The 21,074-nt window shown below is 32.1% G+C and overlaps 1 protein-coding gene across 2 annotated transcripts; it reads right to left on the bottom strand.

Moving 5' to 3' along the window:
- Nucleotides 1-1,129: 1,129 nt before the first annotated feature.
- LOC143075133 (fatty acid-binding protein-like) lies at nt 1,130-11,074 on the bottom strand. Of its 2 annotated transcripts, XM_076250449.1 has the most exons (5): nt 10,662-11,074; nt 5,255-5,424; nt 4,373-4,483; nt 3,215-3,292; nt 1,130-1,392 (listed from the first exon to the last, which is right to left on the bottom strand). In XM_076250449.1, exons 1-4 carry the CDS (start codon nt 10,747-10,749, stop codon nt 3,239-3,241), a joined length of 423 nt encoding a protein of 140 aa, XP_076106564.1. In that variant the 5' UTR covers nt 10,750-11,074; the 3' UTR covers nt 1,130-1,392; nt 3,215-3,238. The 2 variants fall into 2 exon arrangements, with proteins under 2 accessions (XP_076106564.1, XP_076106562.1); XM_076250447.1 differs by lacking the exon at nt 3,215-3,292.
- Nucleotides 11,075-21,074: the final 10,000 nt, after the last annotated feature.

Raw genomic sequence — 21,074 nt, 5'->3', positions numbered from 1 at the left:
TGTTGTTCTTGTTGACCACAGCATAGTTTGTTTATTTTACACTAATAAGTTTGAATGTCGGTTTTGTATCTATTGCCTCGCTTCTACATGACACATTTAGTCGTTGTATAGTTCATAAAATAAGGAAGTGGATAGTTTAACCGAGCTACCTGAACAGAGGATGTTAGTATATCGTTTGTTTTTGCCATTTCAGCGTTTTGTTTTGATGTTCCTATATTATTCATCCTTTACCCTTTAGACTCGCGACGATTATATAGCTTGTCATATTCGCATATCTTATAAATTCATGTTTAAAAGAGGGGCGAACATTACCAAAGAACATTAAAGTTCATAATTCAAAAATAAATGGACAACAACATGGCAAAATAAAAAATAAGATCAATTTCGGTATACAAACAAAAGATTGAAAAGTACAGATTGACTGACACGAATCCCAGAAAAAAACAATGTTGCTCTCAAGTGCTCCATACTGGTAAGTAGATTATACTCGCATGTGGCAATAATCTTGATGGTCATGCCAGTCCAAATCTGAGCAAAAAGGTGAGCAGCAATCATATATCAAGGACATCATGACAGATTATGCAAGACTAGAATATCCAGGAGAAACAAGGGCGTGTGGATATGCTCTAGCACTCATTAAGTTAACCTTGTTCGAGCTATTGGTAAATAGTCGTTCAGATAGGGGTCGATAGCTCATGATCAGAAAGGCAATCCATTTAGGAGACACAAGTTGAACACGGAAACCAATTCGAGGGATCTTAGCTTGTGATCTAAATGAATAGAACCTTAACTATAAATTCACTTGGCCTGCAGGTAAAGGGGTTGAGCACAAGACTAACTATCTCGTCTCATTAAACTCTAGGTATGGAAAACCATGCCAGAAGTTTTCAATTGTTTGTACGTTTTTTGTGCTCTAGCTGCTAAGTTTTCATTTGCAATCATAGCCCCTTCTTTTACTTTAGATATTTAAAGTAAAGTATTGGCTTCATTTTTAAGACTGTTTTCGCTTTACTTTCTAATAGTGCTGTGTAGGATATGTATACTTATTCACTTTTGTCCTTTCATAAGTATTTACCAAATCTGATTAAAATGGTTAATCAACCATTAAATAAAAAAAAAATTATTCAAGTTCATCGAATGATCATTTATCCATTCTAATACAGTATAAGTATTAAGTGAAAATATCATGAAATACATAAATTTATCCGCGAATAAACAAAAATAAACTATGAAAATATTTCTATGGAATAAGGCTAAATTAGGCATCCTTTGTACAGCAATAAAGTTTTTTTTATGTACATGTATGTACTATTTCTGTTGTCGAAGCAGTGTCAATACCACAAATAAAAACAGGTCACTGGTCTTGAATAATATCACATGTTTATATACCCTCTGAAATAAAGAAAAAAATTTCATGACCATGTAATACAGACTGAAAAGTTTATAAATAATACATAGCCAAGAGGGTGATGAATAAAATTGTAACCCTGAGAAAAATTATCAACCGTGGCAAAACCAAGGTTGACAATATCTTTCATAAGGTAACAACTGCTCTGTCTCCCTTTCGGGAACATTTTTTTACTGACTTTACTGTCAAAAATATTATAGCAACCCTTTGGTTTAAAGAAAAAAAAGCACGATAACTAAGCAACACGAACCCGACCAAAAACGAATGTACTTTGGAAGGGTACGCAGATACTGCTCTACATGGATGGATAAGTTGAATGGGTTTTCGTGTGCTCAGGGTAAGGATATCGATATTTCAAAACAATCTCATTTTATTTTAAAACAAAAATGTGTCCCCAGTACACGGATGCCCCACTCCCATTATCATTTTCTATGTTCAGTGGACCGTGAAATTGGTGTCAGAACTCTAATTTGGCATTAAAATTAGAAAGATCATATCATAAGAAATATGTATACTAAGATTTAGGTTGATTGGACATCAACTTCATCAAAAACTACCTCGACCAAAAACTTTAACCTTGGACAGACGAACGAACGAACGGACAGATGGACGAACGAACGAACGAACGGACGGACGGACGAACGGACGCACAGACCAGAAAACATAATGCCCCTCTACTATCGTAGGTGAGGCATAATAAATGAAATACATATTTAGAGATATGAACATTTTATATTAGTATGCTATCGTTGAATTTGCTGTGTAGTTGGTTATTCGTCGCTGAAATTATAATTACTTAATGATGTTGCCTATAACTTTTTCGTATTCATTTTAAGCTGTCAAAATTTACTTTTCACCTTGCCGATTGTCCATATCCTTAGGAAACGGCACCCGTATAATAAAAATACTTTTGAAATCTGTTGTGTGCATCAAGTTATATGTTGGCGTACATAATTATCATTCGATTACTATCTTCATTAATCGCCCTTATGGAGAATCATTGTCAATATAGACGAATTAATATAGTTTGTTTTAATGACATTTGTATAAAACACTAAGTAATAATAAATTGATTCCGCTGACAGTGTTTGTGTGGGGTACATGTGGGCGTGTTTGATTGATAGTTTCTTTTTTCTTTTGTTTTGGACAAGAATAACAAATTAATTGAAGTCTAGAGCTGGCATGTCAGTTAACTGCTAGTAGTCTGTGGTTTTTTTTATGTATTATTGTCATTTTGTTTCTTTTGTTACATCTTCTGACATCAGACTCGGACTTCTCTTGAACTGAAATTTAATGTGTGTATGTTATGCGTTTACTTTTCTACATTGGCTAGAGGTATAGGGGAGGGTTGAGATCTCATAGACATGTTTAACCCCGCCGCATTTTTGCGCCTGTCCAAAGTCAGGAGCCTCTGGTCTTTGTTTAGTCTTGTAATATTTTTAACTTTTAAATTAGTTTTGTGTGTATAATTTGAAGTTTAGTATTGCGTTCATTATCACTGAACCAGTATTATATATTTATTTAGGGGCCAGCTGAAGGACGCCTCCTGGTGCGGGAATTTCTCGCGTCATTGAAGACCTATTATTAGTGACCTTCTGCTGTTGTCTGTTATTTGGTCGGGTTGTTGTCTTTTTGACACATTCCCCATTTCCATTCTAAATTTATGAATATAATATATATATATATATATATATATATATATATACAAGAAATTTTGAAGTACAATTGATCATCTGAGGATCACCTGGTATAATTGAATTCCGTCCGATAACATTGTTAAACCACTTTCTCTATATATAAACCTACCATATATAATCTCAATCAGCCTCTTCAATTAACTGGTTTAAAATATCGTATGCATTTAACTTCTCCAACCCACATAGTCTAAAATGAAATATATTTTGATGATATACGCAGAAATGTGTTTGTGAAGAGTTATAGGAATAATGGCTGATATCTTTGGATGTAATAAATTGTATAATTGTAATATTTTATCAATTATCGGTCTATCATCGATTTATATAGGCAAATTTACTCACGTGAGAATCAACTCAATAAACTCATCATAGATCATCATTACGCCAGACGCGCGTTTCGTCTACAAAAGACTCATGAGTGACGCTCGAATCCGAAAAAGTTAAAAAAAAAAATGGTATGAGAAATTTGTCACGTGTATTTCACTGAAACTTTAGAAGAAAAAAAATGGTATTTTGCATGATTTAAATTAAATTCAAATATTCAGATGATTTTCACGTATGAGCTCGTTTGAGGTGAATTTCATGAGATTCACATGAATTTAAATTAATATGAAGTTCATGTGAGCTAAATTTTCCTACAGACTCTGACATTTTCCTGTGTATTCATATGTAATATGTTTTTACTTTTTAAACTTTGAAATAATACATACAGTGGGTGTTTCTCCCCGTTAGAATTACGTTTAAATAATCAGCTGCACTAACAATGGCTATAATGGCGTTAATTTGCCCTTTTGTCAATCAGTTAATGTGTGCATTGCTTCGTCCTATAAACCTAAATCTGATTCTTGACAAATGTTGGATCTTTTTTTTTCACTACAAAGGAATGTGGGGCATCAAAGGTTAGGAAAGTAATTACTGTACTCACAACACAACACCTTATGTAAATATTTTCTGAACAACATTTCCGATCTGTCGTGATTATGCAATTGTCAGTTCCAATAATTGCATGATAGACATTATAGAATAATTCTGGCTAGTGACATAATGAACATGTTCGTTCTTCTGTTGTTGCCGTTTGTTGTTTGGTATAATTGGTATTTTATCTTTACAAGTTTTTGTTTGACAAACTTGCATATGATAGCATCAGACAATTATATAACACTACTAGATTGAATGTGTCAAAAAAATAGTTCAATGACATAATCACAAATAATGAGATATTGTGAATAGATTCCTGTTCAAGGACAAATAAGTATGATACACGAACCTGAACTAGTTCATCGTTAAGTTTCTGTCGTTGAAACGTCTGTGGTTTCTGTTTGTCGTTCATTGGTTTTGCGTCTGTTATAAGTTTTTTATCTTCCCATCTCGTTTTACACTACAATATAATTTATCCGTAAAAATAAATTCTAAACAAATTAAATGATAAACAATTATATAGTGGTCAAAAAGATGACAAAAATACATTTCTGAATCCAGATTTACTCCATACCTTAGCTTATAGTATTAAATTTTGGAGAGAAAAAAAATATTTGATCTCTAGCACTGACGATACTTTTTGAAAAATCCTACTCTTAAGCCCTTTCTACCTTGAAGATACATAGTTTCTCCCTTATAAGGATCTGGATGGGAATTTGTAGAATAGATAATAAATGACCAATACTACAGAAAAGGGGACAACAAACTAGAGATTGAAGGAAATTAGGACAAAAAAAAAACAACCAGGAATGAAGAATAATGGTGCATTAAAATAAAAAATAAGGAATAGAGCATTAAGAGCAACCAATAAAACGAATAGAGAAAATGTCTACCAAATTAAAGATTACAGTAATATTAATAATGAACCATTTCCAATTGAATATTAATTTACCATGATAGTGATATGGTGATTTCAACACTCGCTCCATGCTGTCAAATAAACTTGAGTGAGATTAAGAATTAAACCAATCAAAATGCTAATGTTTAGCACAAATGTTGTTTTCTAAGTAGTGTACTGAATTACATTTGTAGGTTGTATGTTCAGGTAACCTGGTATGTAAATTATTTCCCTAGGCTGTTTGTTTAAAGATAACTCCACTGCTGATAAACCCAATCTACTGCCGAAAATAAAATTTAAAAAAAATGTTTTTATCCAAATTTTTGTACTTACATTCATTTCCGATCCTTCAAACGATTGTACATGTTCTTTATCTAAGTCAAATGTTAATACTTGGTTGAAAAAGCTCACTTTAGAAATCATTTTAATAATACCATCTTCAACTGTAAATTCCACTGTAGGAGTTGCAGCTCCAGCCAGTTTTCTGAACACAATATTTAGACCTACCAAAAAAACGAATACATGTAAAAAAACCAACAAAAAAACAAGGTTCAAATCAATGGACACACATATTGATACAATGTAATTCTATTTGTAAATTAAAAAAAAAATGTCGAGCTAATTGTTTAAGTGATTTGGTAGTATACTAATTCTGTTTATTTTTTAGTATGTTTGAAATACACCTACTAGTATTATAAATACAACTGCTAACGATTGCCATACTTGTATGACACATGCGGAGCAGGATGTTTTTACACTTTTGTAGTACTTGAGATATTGCCCCGGTTTAGGTAGAATTCCTATTACTCAGTATCTAGTTCTCTATGTTGTGTTCTGTAGCTTGTTTTTTTTATCGTTTTTCTTTCATTTTTGTCATGGAGTTGTTAGCTTATTTTCGACTTATGTCCCTTTGCTATCTTCCGCCTTTGTTGTAACACCGTCGCTGGTTAGCCATACCAGTATGTATTATAAATATTGTTACCCTATCTATTGTAGGAAGTTCAATTATATTTGTCGAAACCGATTCAAAATGTTCAATATGATAAGGAAAACAAAAATGTGGGATGCCAATCTTATGGCGTTTTCTGCATATTCATGGGAAACCTTCTTGCGGTACGTCGAGATCAAAAAGAGGGGCGAAAGATACCAGTCAAACTCATAAATCGAAAATACACTAACAACGCCATGGCTAAAATGAAAAAAAAAAGAATGTTTTAGAGGCCATATATATAAAATAAAAAAGCAGCTCAAATCCAAATGCATCAATAAGAAAAATCCACTTATCAGTTTGATATCATCTTTACATAAATTACAACCTTTATTTAATAACAGTCAAACAAATCACACTATTTGCATAATTGTGGGAGTTGCTGTAGTTAAATACAACTTCCATTTTCCACATGTAAGACTGATTATCGAATATAAATATAAACATGAAAACATAAAATCAATTACAAAGATATTAAATACGGCATCTTTCGAATCGCCCTTTTGTGAAACCTCAACTTGAATGTACTGTTATAATCATGGCCTTGGGATGTAAATGAGACAGTTTCATTGACGACTTTACCTTATATTGATCTATACAGAACTGTAAGGAGGCATAGTTATTTTATATTGTGTCGTATATTGAACTCTTACTAGATCTGTTATGTTCTTCGGTATACCGCCAAGCTTGAAGCATTTCCGGATAAAAGCTACAATTGTGTTTTTCATTCTGTCGAATTCTAAAAAAAATGCTTGTAAGAAAATAACATGAAAATAAAATACACCGTTTTCAAACTTGTTTAAAGCTGTAACTCAGTACATTTAAAATCAGTTGTTCCCTTTGTAAAATCATTCCAAAATGAATTTCTTCAACCAGAATGGATAGATATGACCATTGTAACTATAATATAGTGTATAAATCTGTACGTATATCCAGCACTTTTGTGTTCGAATTACGTTTACTTGTGGCCGCTCGAGATCTATCAAATGTTCGGACAGGTTTATATGAAATGTTTTAGAGCATTACATTTTAAGGGTCAAAGCAGCGGAGTGAAGGCCTCTGTCAAGGATTGTGAATGTTTCAACTTGAGACTAAAGGAGTATGTATGATAAACGTTATTATTTAGCCATCGAAATTACAAAAAAAGAGTAATATATTTAATATAAAAAAAGATGTGGTAGGATTGCCGATGAGACAACTATTCACAAGAGACCAAATGACACAGAAATTAACAGATATAGTTTACAGTACGGCCTTCAACAATTAGCAAAGCCCTTACCACATAGTCAGCTATAAGAAAAGGCCCTAGAATCACAACTGTAAAACAATTCAAACGGGAAAACTAACGGCCTAATTGATGAAAAAAAAACTATCAAAACTATGTTTTTATATTTAATGATAAATGTAGCAAAAAAATGTTTTTACGTCTGATAATAAAATCTCAAAAAGAGGCTGTTTTGCGGTCGTTTGGCCGTTTTAAGCTAAATGTCAGACATTTGAAACTCAATGCAAGTAAATGTACAACAAAATTAACTCAAAACGACAGACCCTGTATTGATATGCTACAGACTATTTGTTTTCTAATTCTTCGTGATTTTCGAAGTCAAGGGTCCGAAAATAACCTTCAACTAATATACATAACTCATGGCCTGGCACATTATAGACAACATTTATCATTCAATTTGTGCCTGTATTGAAGCAGAGTGGTTTCATCCAACGATTAAACAAACACGGATTACGTTCTATCAAAATGTATGCTCCTATATTACACTGCAAATGCATTTAGCGAACGGACAGCATACATTGTACACGAGTACTTTTATATGTTAATCTTTGTATTCCGTTTCTATATAAGCATTAGGGTACTGACATTTTTGCCCATTAATTTATATCATTTGTTACTGCTGTATATAAAACATGTATGACTGTGTTTGATGCTGTTAAATATTTATAAAATAGTTAGTAAATAAGTCAATTTAATGTTTTAGAAGTAAGGAAGTTATGTAAACTGTTTTGATGATTTTAAAAATATTTTGTGTATGCTGCCCACATTACAGTTTTTTTTTTTTTTGGTTTCTTTTAAATTCTAACATTATTTTTATTTATTACAATTCTGGAAACTGCGAAGATATTTGTTACAATTTTATAAATGTTAATTACATGTAGTAAAGATAAGGCATTTTTATGCATTGATATTCAAATAAAAATAAGTTACTTATGGATGAGGCATTCTAATGAATTGATGTTCAAATAAAAATAAGTCACTTATGGAAACTGTGAAGGTATTTGTTACAATTTTAGAGGTTACTTATAGTAGTTGGGAAAGATGAGGCATTTAATGCATTGATATTCAAATAAAAATAAGTCAATTTGCGAAACTGGGAAAGTTATCATATATTTATATACAAAAGTTTTTGTTTTTCTGTCTATGGACCTTATCTTTTAATACTCTTCACTTATCATTTCATTTATTGAATATCACGTTCGTGTATATAACTTATTAAACAACTTCCTCTATAAAATTTGGTATGTAAATAGATGAAATATATGCACTTTTTGAACCCGAGTATAATGCACTTTGAATTATTTTTTATTAATGAATTTGTTCATCGCGTAACCGGTAACATCCGCATGTATTGAGTAAATAGTCAAGTATTCCGTTTGAACTTAAAACGATAAAATATTTCGTTTGAACTGATAGCATTATGGTCCTGTCGCATTTATTTATTTATTCTTTTAAAAAGATGTATATATTTTGATTTATTTCTTATAATAAATTTTAATTTTAAAAGTTTGTAAATAGTTAAATGATTAAAAGTACACCGAAATTAAATATGCGCAGTTTTCACGAATTTTAGTCACTCTTTCGTTTAATACAGCACGCAACAATTTGCACTTTGGCTAGCGGTGATAGTCACATAATAATATAACTGCCATGCAATTTGATTTGACAGTGCATTTGTACCTGTAATTTATACTGTAGTGTAACTAAATGACTTTACAGTTTCTGTAAGTGAAGTTTTCTTTAACTAGCTTTAGCACGAACTTCATTTGTTTTACTAGGTTCCATACGTCACTACAAGTAGAACCCATTAGATGAATTCGTCTAACTTTAAGAACGAGACGAAGTAACAGTTTTATTTATTAAATTACAGTCAGTTTCTTTCTGTTCTACTGTAATCATAATGTTAACGAGTTTATTAACTTTGGGTGAAATAACCAGCAATGTAATTTCTTTCAACCCGAGCATATCACTTAATTTGTTGTGAATATTTGTAATAAATGTGACCAAGGTTAATTCTAATTTATAAGTTAACCAATGAGAATTTTTGAAAGAAATAACAACGAAATTCAAAAGTATATAATGAATATCTAGACCAGTCTGTATGAATAAGGCATATAATATTAAATCACCCACTTTGCTTTCTAAAGATTTATGCAATCATTTATGTTGTTTTCAAGACTTATTAAACAATAGACCTCTGATTTCGTTATACTACACATGAGTATTACTAAATCAGAGGTCTTTATTTTAATTGAACTTGTTGTTGTGTTTAAAAACATTTTTGCTCAAAGTATGTAACATTGTAGGAATGTAGCACTTGGAAGTGAGATATTCATTATTTTTTTTGTAATATTCTCTTCTGCAACTATTACAAAACCACTCTGTTGTACCGTATACAATTGAACTGATGACAATATCTTTCATCAATGTCTGCCCTCTGGTTATTTACCTATCTCCGTTTATTCACATATTTACAATGAGGACAAGGTGTGAAATTTACATGATACATTATGGATGTGACATCATTTTATATACATTTGTATACATGATTTCTTTCAAATGAAACATGTTTTTGCTAATAGTTTACGTCGCCAACCAAAATTATTTCTTTTTTTTTTTGCCTACAGAAACGTATTGAAGACCGTACTTTGACCTATGTTGGTTTACCTTTACAAATTATATGACTTGGATGGAGATTTGTCTCATTGGCACTCATACCACATCTTCTTATATCTATTTACACAGATGTGCATATAAAAAAATCCTTACAATATGTGTGCAGTCTTTTCGGGCTCTATGTTTACAGTGAAACATATCAGATTCACAATAGCTACTGAAACTTTATCAATGTAAAAAAGGAGATTTGGTATAATTGCCAATCAGATACTATCCATGAATGAGTGCATGTATACAAACATAGGCAACCGTACGGCCTTTAACTTTAAGAAAAACGGCGATATAAGCCTCGGCATGAAAATATGAAACAGTTCAATTGAAAAAATACTTGATTATAAATGAAGATGTGGTATGATTGCCAATGAGCCGGACAACTTGCCACAAGAGACCAAATGACACAGACATTAACAACTATAGGTAACCGTATGGCCTTCATAATGAGCAAATCTCAACCTGCATAGTCATGCATAGTCAGCTATAAAAGACCCCGAAATGACAAATGTAAAACAGTTCAAACGAGAAAACTAACAGTCTAACTTCCTATACTATATATCGATTGTATTAAGATAGTTCTCCCTCAACAACAAATGTTAAAGGTTTAAAAATCTCGGCAAGCCTCGGGTTTTAAATTTTTAAACTAAACTATCTCAAGTGAAGAATTAGAAGAAAAAATATAGGTTCTGAAAATTTCTACACAATTTTTTTTTTAAATACAAAAAATATTCTTTTTGGTTTGATTTATAAGTTTGCTTAAGCATAATTTCATTTAAATACTAGAAAAAAATGCTCACCCAACTCCTTAAGAAAATCATCGAAATTCTCACTTCGGTCTAATTTCCATTTCCCTCCTAATTCCGATTTTATTTCATCCAAAGCCATATTTAAATCCAATATTTTTTTAATTTGAAAAATTTCGAAACAACACTATATAATATATTTCCTTAAAACAACACTACAAATTATTTCATCAAACTTGCACACCGGTAATTAAATGACGTATGTGATAAAATGGTTAATAACAGAAAGTGTCAATCAGACAGAAATAAAACGCAATCTAACTGCTAAGTAATGAACAGATCGATTGAGCATCAACGCATAGCACTGACTTGACTATCCTCAGTCTCTAGTGATGTATAACCACAGTACCTCATTTAATATAACACATATGTTAACATCCACTGATCGATTTAAACTTTTATAAGTTAAATAACAATTTAAGGAAGAATGATTTTATATGTTTACATTTGTCATATTATGTTGCACTTTATTTACATTTGTTACACGGAGAGTATTTTGTTTTTTTAGGATAATGTTGTCTACTATAAAGAATGAATTATATACATTTCCGTATAATATTTATTGTATTTAATGATTTTTCTATTTTAAGATGCAGACAAGTGGGTGTATGACATAAAATGTCAACTCAAATTTATTTTGTTGTGGAAAATAAAACTTACAGGAGATTTACGATTACAAATAATCAATAAATTTGTCCTAACAAGAATTGTCAATGAACGTAACGTATGAATGGATGTACGATGTAAATAGATATGTAACAAAGAAAACAGACATGTGTTTCACTTTTTTTCTATGTAGCACAGCGGCGGATCCAGGGGGGGGGGGGGTCTCTGTGTTGGGAACCCCCTTTTTAAAATGGCTGGATCCGCCATTGTAGCATGTTATATGCATTTTTTTATGTAACATTTATTCACTATTTTCTACAGGTACATGTATAGGCACTAGTTCACTGTTTGCAAATTTTTTGTTGAAATGTATGCACTCAAATTCGAACAAATCGGCTGAAACATACTCAGGCAAGAAGGATCGCCGATCTTAAAATTCTATAAACCTTTTCGACTTTTAAATCGTTTTGGCTCGTGCGTAACCAATGTATATTCAAGAATCACATGTACACAATAGCGCGGACGCAAGTTGGAATCGTACAATTTAAATTAATACTGCAAAGAAAAGCTAAGTCCAAAAAGCTTTATTTAAAAATACAATTATATGCAGGCAATAATGCTAAAGTTGCTTGAGTTAGAGTTCAAAAGATCATGCTGAGGATACAACTATGCTTTGTTGAGTCAAAACACTTTCAAACACATCCTGGCTAACTAAAGACGCTTGTCTGCTTAAGAATATATTTCATTAGGTACGCCTGAGATTTTGTTCCGCAATTATTGTGAACCTTTAAATTAAAGGTACATGTACATTGTATTGACAACAAGATCCATAAAAATACTTATTTGTTCTGTGTTCTACACATATAACACGCATAGTTAAGACAATTATACTGAAGAGTCCCAGCTCATTTCTGTAATGAGGGAGAAATAAAAGGAAACACGGTACCATTGGACCTTGTACAGACAACTTCGGACGGTAATTTCATATCAGTATCGAACGGAAAAGAAGCCTACTTTATTATCATCAGTATTTTTAGCTTTGATTTACAATATACAATGTACACCTGCAGGTGTTATATATACATTTAGTTCCTACAACATATATATATATTTATTTTATATGTTTAAACAGAAAGCATATAAAGACAAGGCACTAGTTGTGTTGAGGGGAGAAGTAAATATATTACATAACATTCAGTACAGCATCTGCAAGGAAATGCCGTTTGATATCTTACACCTTTATAATTGAATCAAAAGGAAGACGAAGCATGTCAAAGGGAAGCAAAATTCTTACAAGCATGTTAGGAATTTTATCAGAGGGTATCAAATTTGAAAAGAAAGGATCATACTTGAAATAAAGCAGAACGTTCATCGGTATTACGTTTCCACTAACTATAGTGTGTTTTCTTTAAAAGTCGAACTTCATAAATACAATTTATACATTGATGTGTTTTTCTGTTTTGCATACGCATTACGGATGTTGTCTCTATGAGCATATGTTTAAAGAACAACTTAAATTTGAATAAACGTCACACTTTCCTCACTGAAGCTTCGGGGCTTTCACTAATAACATTATACGTTATATCCTAGATAACACATTCCTGTAACCTAGGAAACTGAAATAAAGGAACATTATCTATTTCTTCTGAAAAATGATTTTTACTTTGTGTACTTTTACAGTAAGTACAGAATTCGATAAGGTACCAACACCAATTCAAAGTTTAAATTTTTAGGTATAACCCAAAACCTTTTAACTTAACTATCAAATGAAGGTTTTGTTTCTTTTAATTAGTTTAACTTATACTTAGTCAAATATTCACATTGAATGTTTAATATATTTGAACTAATTCAAAGAGTTAATTTTTCAAAAAAAAATCTCGTTGAACCAGATTTAAAAGTTCTGCCTAGTTTTCGCTGGTATTATCTAGGATATAACGTATAATGATATTAGTAAAAGCCCTTCAAGCCAATGATGCTGTTTTTAGATGCGGTCTATGGAATCCGTTATCAACACTATTATATCGCCCCCACTGATTTATTGCTGCTTCCGTAATCAAGGATGTGAACAACGCACTTAAAACAGCAAGGCATTTATAAATTAAATCTTTAAGATCAATCCTTGTTTTCTATGTGTAAATTTCATACGTGATTTTAATTATAAAAATGTATTATAGCAGAACTGTTCACAATTACATAAATCACAGATAATTTTAATTAAGTTAAACGAATTACCCTATCTACCGTCTTTTTACGCATAACTTAGTGTTTCCTGATATTAAACAGCACATTTAGTAGTAATAGTACTTCAGAAATTTCCAATCAAATTTCCAAAAAAATTATGTACATTAAATGAATTTTTAGTTCGCTATGCTAACACGAATAGAGTTTTAAAAAAAATATATGCAACAGTGAAGCCTTAGGCAACAGCTGATTAATGAGTAATTACATTAAATATTTACTTTGTAATGAACTTAAAATAGCTATCTACAAGTTACGTCAAGAGAATTCTAATGGATTGATTTTTTATTCGACAAAACGTATAAATTTATCAAATTACACATACTAGTTGTATACATTTCATGTATTTAATTTAGATTACGTTATTTCCGACTGTCACCATCTGTCTGTAATGACATTGTGTAAATTCTAATGGCATTGTAGAAATACAAATTAATGTAAATACAAATGTTGCAATTTATTGATATTTGACTTTCTTTTGTTAATACACGCATATGTCCTTGGCGAAGTCTTTTGCATAAGTATACACATTTGTTAAACTTTACATTTATTGTATTACTTTATTCTAACATAAAGAAGGCGGAAATAAACGAGTAGAGTATTAATATATGTAATATTGAAGGAAATCTGAAAGTATGCACTCTTCTAATCATAAAGACATTAACGTTTAACAACTGTATTGCACTAAGGAAGCTAATATAAGACGAGAGGTTATTCATTTTCCTTTATTGACGTTGACCTTAGAAATGACAACTTCGATCTGTATATTCACGGCCGACACTCGGCTAACCGAGAGATTGGTCGGTTAATCTATATTGAGTATGCGGCTATATGGGCGATTGGTCTGTTAATCGGGTTGGTTATACGTCTGTTAAGAGTAAAATGCTTAATCTAATGTTAAACTCTATTAAATATACAGATTTTTGGCATGTTATAAGCACCAAATCAAAAAAAGAAAAGTGTCTGACAAAATGATATCTATCATAGAACATTTTGCACTTGTAAAAACATTTCTTAGTTTACGCAGTTTTCAGTAAAACTAAAAGGCGTCGCGCAAGTATGTAGTATTTATGCTTATACGCATAGCAATTTTTTTAATAAAAGGCGAAACAAACAAATTTAGATATCATTTAAAGGACAAAAAATAGTACTGTGGTTCTAAAAAATAAATCGACATTAGTAAATATTTCATAATTGTAAAATAACGTGAATAATACCATGTTTTAGTGAAAATTCTGGGAAAAAAGTCTGTTGATGGGTTGGACAATTGAAATTGTGTCAGTTAAGAGTTATTTAGCCACGACAATAATTTTGCTACCTTTATATTTTACCCTTGAAAAATTTAAGAATGAGATGTTCATGAGTAAACAAAAATGACAATACGGTGCAACAGTATCCTAGAAAGAGCATTTTTATTTTGACTTTCTTTGCATTTTATTGAAGGGTGTGTCACTTCAATATAGCGTGATATGGATTGGCCTCTGGAATATGCATGAATTTTTCTATTGACGTTTTCAATCAGCCTTAATTTTTGTGTCTGTTCGAATTAGCACGATCTCAATTCCGACTGAAAATGTCTTTCTAATACAACACAGGGTACATATAACGTGTTCTCGTTCACATATGAACATGATATTTGTCACTGGACGTTAAACCCTAATTCGTCAGCATCATCCAATTGGTTCTTATCTTCTATTACTTAATCATATGTTGTTTACAAATCACTCTAAAGAAGTAAACGGAAAGGAGCGAATGCAGCTACATTTGGTTATTTTAAGTTTCAAATCATTTTATTCCGTTTAGTTCCTTTCTACATAAGTGCAGAGGAGAACTACTGTTGTCTATGGTGGCCGGTGAAGTCCATTTCGCGTTTTCGCGATTTCGCCTTTCATAATCTATAGGACGAAAACACGAAATCGCGAAAAGGCGAAATTGCGAAGTCAGAAATGAGAAATCGGTTTCGCGTTTTCGCCATGTAGAATATGTAAGGCGCAAACGCTAAAGCGCTAAAACGCAAAATGGCATTAACCTGCCACCGTAGTTGTCCGCATGTAAACTTCTAGAATTTGTCACCAATATAAGTACATCGCAATCCGTTACTGTTTCAACAGCAATCGGTGTTTCATGTGTGTATTCTTAAACAAGTATTATTTTTCTCTCGTTTTTAGCAATGTATCACTCTCTATTGTCCTTATATATTATTCTATATTCTGCGTTTCCATCCAGATTCTCGTGTATACCATGAGGGTCCGGATTGGGGGTATTGTTTATTTCTGTATTCTTTAAATTGTTACAGTGGAGATCACTTCTAACCTCTCATTAAATCTGTCAGGAGAACTGTTCTAGAACAGTACGTAGAACTGTCAGCCTGACACCTTTTAGTCAGTTCTAGGTTAGAACTGTTCTAGCTAGAACTGATTTGGTCAGTTCTACCTAGAACTGATTTGGACAGTTCTACCTAGAACTGATCCTGACAGTTCTACCCTAGAACAGTTTTAGACAGTTCTAGCTAGAACTGACCAAATATTTGGTCAGTTCTACTTGTAGATAACGGCAACAGTAGTATACCGCTGTTCAAAACTGATAAATTCATGGACAAAAAACAAAATCGGGGTAACAAACTAAAACCGAGGGAAACGCATTAAATATAAGAGGAGAACAACGACATAACACCGAAACGTAACACACACAGAAACGGACCAAGCATCAGACAAAACACCACGAGAATAACAAATATAACATGAAAACCAAATACATGAATTTGGGATAGACAAGTACCGTTCTACGGTTAGCAGGTTAGAATTGATTTATAAGTTCTACGGCTAAAATTGATTTATAAATTCTACGACTAGAATTGATTTATAAGTTTTAAGAAATCTTTGTCTAAATATAAAGGCTTCGGCAAAATAGCGATTAATATTATATAGTTTTGCTGTTTTGCCGGTTTTATTTCAGATTTATAATCGGCAAGAGAACATGTTTAACCTGGCAATATTCTGCATGTATGTGCCTCGTAATTCAGTGATTTTCTTTTGTTGATGTGTTATATAAATTATTTGTTTTGTTTTTTTTCATTTTTTGTACATAAATTAGGCCGTTAGTTTTATGGGGGGGGGGGGGGGGGGGTGGGGGGAACATTATTATTTGAATTGTTTTACATTGGTTATTCCGGGAGTCAGGATGGCTCGTTATCACATGACAAAATTATCTGACCTCATTAACCAAATGTAATATATCTGTTTACGAGTAGTTTTCATACCTCGGACAGACCTGTTTAACAAAAATCTTTTAACCTCATCAATCTAAACTGACATTATTTGCTCTTTCTTTCTGCAAATCTATATAGCTGCACAGTACTTCAGTTTTAATTTTAGGTCAAGAGGGACTGCAATATACAAGTTACAGCAATATTGGAAAACAATTTTGTTCGCATCAATTTATGGTGCCAGCATGCAGGGGCAGATCCAGCCATTTTAAAGGGGGGGGGGGGTGTTCCAACCATGAGTAAAGGGGGGTTCCAACTATATGCTACCATTGAAATGCATTGATCGTCAAAAAAAGGAGGGTTCCAACTCCTGGACCCCCCCCCTTGATCCGCCAATGAGCATGTCCTCTTTTTATTCAAAATATTGAATCATAAACAGATATCAGTAGTTTTCATACTTCAGACTGAGTCGTGTAATAAAATCTTTTGACCGCATCAACCAAAACTTACCATATTTGCTTTTTTTTGTGTAAATCTAAATAGCTGCACAGTAATTCAGTTATGATTTTAGGTCAAGAGGGACTGTAGTATATAAATAACTGCAATATTGGAAATCAAAGACCACAATTTTTTTTCTCGAATCAATTGAGGGTGCCAGCATTTCCTATTTTTATTCAAAATATCGCATCAGAAACAAATATCAGTAGTTTTCATACCTCAGACTGACTCATGTAACAAATTTATTTGTCTGCATCAATCAAAATTGACCATATTTGACAGCATCACGCAAAACTGACCATATTTAACCACATCAACCAAAACTGACCATATTTGCTCTTTTTTATGTAACTCTTATAGTCACATAGTAAATCTGTAATATTTTTATGTAAGGATGGAGTGTATAATCATGATAATACAAATGATCTATATTATAGGGTTATTGCATGTATATTGGGGAATATTGTTCCGAGTAGAATTTTATATTGCACGAGCTTATATTTTTATAGCAGGATGGATCGTTTAATATAAATGAGAGCAATATTGGAAAACAAAATTATGCTCGCATCAGTTTATAGTGCCAGCATGTCCTCTTTTTAATCAAAATTTTGAATCATAAACTAATTTCAGTAGTTTTGATATCTCAGACTGACTCATGGATATATAACAAAATTATTTGTCCGCATCACCCAAAACCATGAAAACTGACCATATTTATAGCTTACTATGCGGTATGGGCTTTGCTCATTGTTGAAGGCCGTACGGTGACCTATAGTTGTTAATGTCTGTGTCATTTTGGTCTTTTGTGGATAGTTGTATTGGCAATCATACCACATCTTCTTTTTTATATTTGACAGCATCAACCACAACTGACCATATGTGACAGCATCAACCAAAACTGACCATATTTACACTATATAATGTAAATCTTAATATATATATATAGCTGCATAGTAAATCACTTATAGTTACATATCACGATGGATTGTATAATTCAAATGACAGCAATATTGTAACACATTGGCTACAAAAAAATTTCCACATCAATTTAGAGTACCAGCAATTTTCTGCAAGTCCTCTTTTTATTCAAAATATTGAATTGTAAACAAATTTCAGTAGTTTCGATATACATGTATCAGACCGAGTCGTTTTAACAAAATTACTTGACCACATCAACCAAAACTGAACTTATTTACACTTATCATGTAAATATATATGGCCTCAGTCATTGTAAACCAATAATATTTCTATGTCAGGACGGATCGTATGATAAAAATGACACCAACTTTGGAACACAATACACCTTATCGCTAATCCTGGCTGACCCGGCCTCTTGGACTTTTGAAGCATACAACAATCACTTTTCCATTGTGGCGTCAGATATTTTGTTTTATGACGTCAAAATTTTACAGGAACCTGTGTGATATCCAGTAATGGCAGACTAATAGCGACAAGGTGTATTTATACCATATCTAAAAATTTAGCGCGCCGTTATTTCCTCTCTGTATCCATAATAATGAACCGTCACTAAAGTGACTTTTTAAGTTTGTATAGTTTGTGATGGTTTTTTTTAAAAAACAAAACTATATAACGGCATCATCCAACACTCACATGACTGATTCATATACTTTATTTTAAAATAAAAAGTACATGTATGGGAAGTTCTCTTCTGGGAATAGTATACTGTTAATATAATTTGAAGAAGGCAAAGAAAAATGCATGATTTTTTTTGTAGCCGAACGTCCAGGGGCAAATGTTTCATTCATGTTCAGATCGAGTATATTTTTCTGACGTTCCACACTCCCAGATATCATTTATAATCGTGGATAAGTCTGGCTAAATTGACGAGATGGTGCAAATGTACATAGTTTTTTTTACGTTAAACAACACTTTTTTCATTAATATCCCATAATTCATCCACTGTACAATTTTCGTTTGAACATTTGTTAAAACAGAATCTTAAATGAATGCAAATCCAAGGCAAACAAGGTAAATTACGATTAAAATTCCATGAATTAAATGCAGGGTTATATCAGAGACATATATACACATATGTCTCTGTGTATATATCATGTCTCTGGTTATATTTAGGAAGAGACTGTTAAAAACGGGGAACGAAGAAACGTAAATAATGATGTTTCCGTATGCAATCTTATAAAAATATTTCTCCGATGAGTTGGATAACCTTCTATTCACTTCGATATTTGTACATGTAACGTTTGATCAGTAAAAAATATAGAAAATCTGCTATAGCAAAGTAATTGGAAGTGATTTATTTCTTCTAAATTCTAAAGTGCCCTTACTGCAGTGACGTCATTTAGAACTGTTCTACAGTCCTGACTGATTTAGTCAGTTCTGCTGACAGTTCTACGGTTAGAAGTGATTTGGATAGTTCTACCTAGAACTGATTTAGACAGTTCTACCCTAGAACTGATCCTGACAGTTCTACCTAGAACTGATTTAGTCAGTTCTACCTAGAACTGATTCTGACAGTTCTACTTAGAACAGTTCTAGGGTAGAACTGTTCTAGGTAGAACTGTTCTAGGACAGGTTAGAACAGTTTTATGACAGATATTCTGACAGTTCTAATGAGAGGTTAGAAGTGATCTCCACTGTATGTCATTTTTTTCTACATTTTATTTATCTTACTCATTATTCTTTCTTTATTTTTCATATTTTGTCATCCCAATATATTTTACTTACTGATTTTTAGTTACATTATGACGTTTATCTCTTATTTATATACTGGTTACAAATGTAGATGACAAATTTGTGTCATTCATGACAATTAAACAGAATCAACATGATATATGCGATCATTCTTGGGTGAAATTAATATTACTTTAACATTACACTTTTTGAAACCATTTTTATCAATTTTCAATTTCATGTGTTGTTTCCGTATATGTTATGTTTCATTGCTCATGTGTTGTTTTCGTATATTTTAGCCGCTCGTCTTGAGCCTACTCATTTCATCCGATAACACCCCATATAGCAATAAAATTATAATTGTATTGCCATTCATAACTCTTAACAGACCAATTAACAGACCGGGTTTTATATATCCGACCCATTAACAGACCAGGTTTTAAATAAAGATTGATTTATGTCACCAAAATACAGATTTTCGTGTAGATTTTTCACACAATGATATCAATATGGTTAACAAACATAATGCCTTTCTTTTTTCGATGTTCAAAATATTGAATGCAAGTAAATTTAACCAATGTGTCATTTTGTGTACATTTTATGTGTGTAAAATGTGTATAAATTTATTGATGAGTAACCCGCCTTTTCATTTTATAGATCGTACATCGAAGCTAGAAAAATAATAATTACACCACTGAATTCAGTACATTGAATTGTTTTGTTAGACATGAATACTTTTTATGATGAAAATATATTTAGAAAGTTATAAAGTGAAACATGCTGAACTTTCAATGATTTTCTCGATAACACCTGATTAACAGACTTTAGCCAACCCGATTAACAGACCAACCGACGATATAGCCGCATACTCAATATAGATTAACAGACCAATCTCTCGGTTAGCCGAGTGTCGGCCGTGATATTAGGATATTTAAAACACTCTCTCGTATCAACCCCCTCTAACGTACCCGCCTCTTTCATACAAGTCTTTTGTTTAAACGTAAACTGAAAAAACCTTGAATCGCCGAAACGTTTTCGATTTCTATTTCTATCTAAAAAGGAAAAAAAAAAATTAAAAAAAAAAAGGTCAAACAATTTATATCCGCGCAAAATATGTCACTTTACGACAACAAAACGTCTCAAATTTTTAAGAACCAATACTCCCTGTGTGACGTCAATAATGTCTACCGCAGTTATAGCTGACTCAATTG

The sequence above is a fragment of the Mytilus galloprovincialis genome, chromosome 5 (genome assembly GCF_965363235.1).
Source record: "Mytilus galloprovincialis chromosome 5, xbMytGall1.hap1.1, whole genome shotgun sequence".
Lineage (NCBI taxonomy): Eukaryota > Metazoa > Mollusca > Bivalvia > Mytilida > Mytilidae > Mytilus > Mytilus galloprovincialis.
This window is presented reverse-complemented; position numbering and strand designations above follow the sequence as displayed.

Excerpts from the sequence above, each read along its gene's own strand:
- LOC143075133 (XM_076250447.1), bottom strand. The coding sequence starts at position 10,749 with ATGGCTTTGGATGAAATAAAATCGGAATTAGGAGGGAAATGGAAATTA. Across the intron at positions 4,484-5,254 it reads TTGAAGGATCGGAAATGAAT|TGTAAAACGAGATGGGAAGA; the intron begins GTAAGTACAAAA and ends ATTATATTGTAG. Across the intron at positions 1,393-4,372 it reads TTAACGATGAACTAGTTCAG|AGGGTATATAAACATGTGAT; the intron begins GTTCGTGTATCA and ends TCTTTATTTCAG.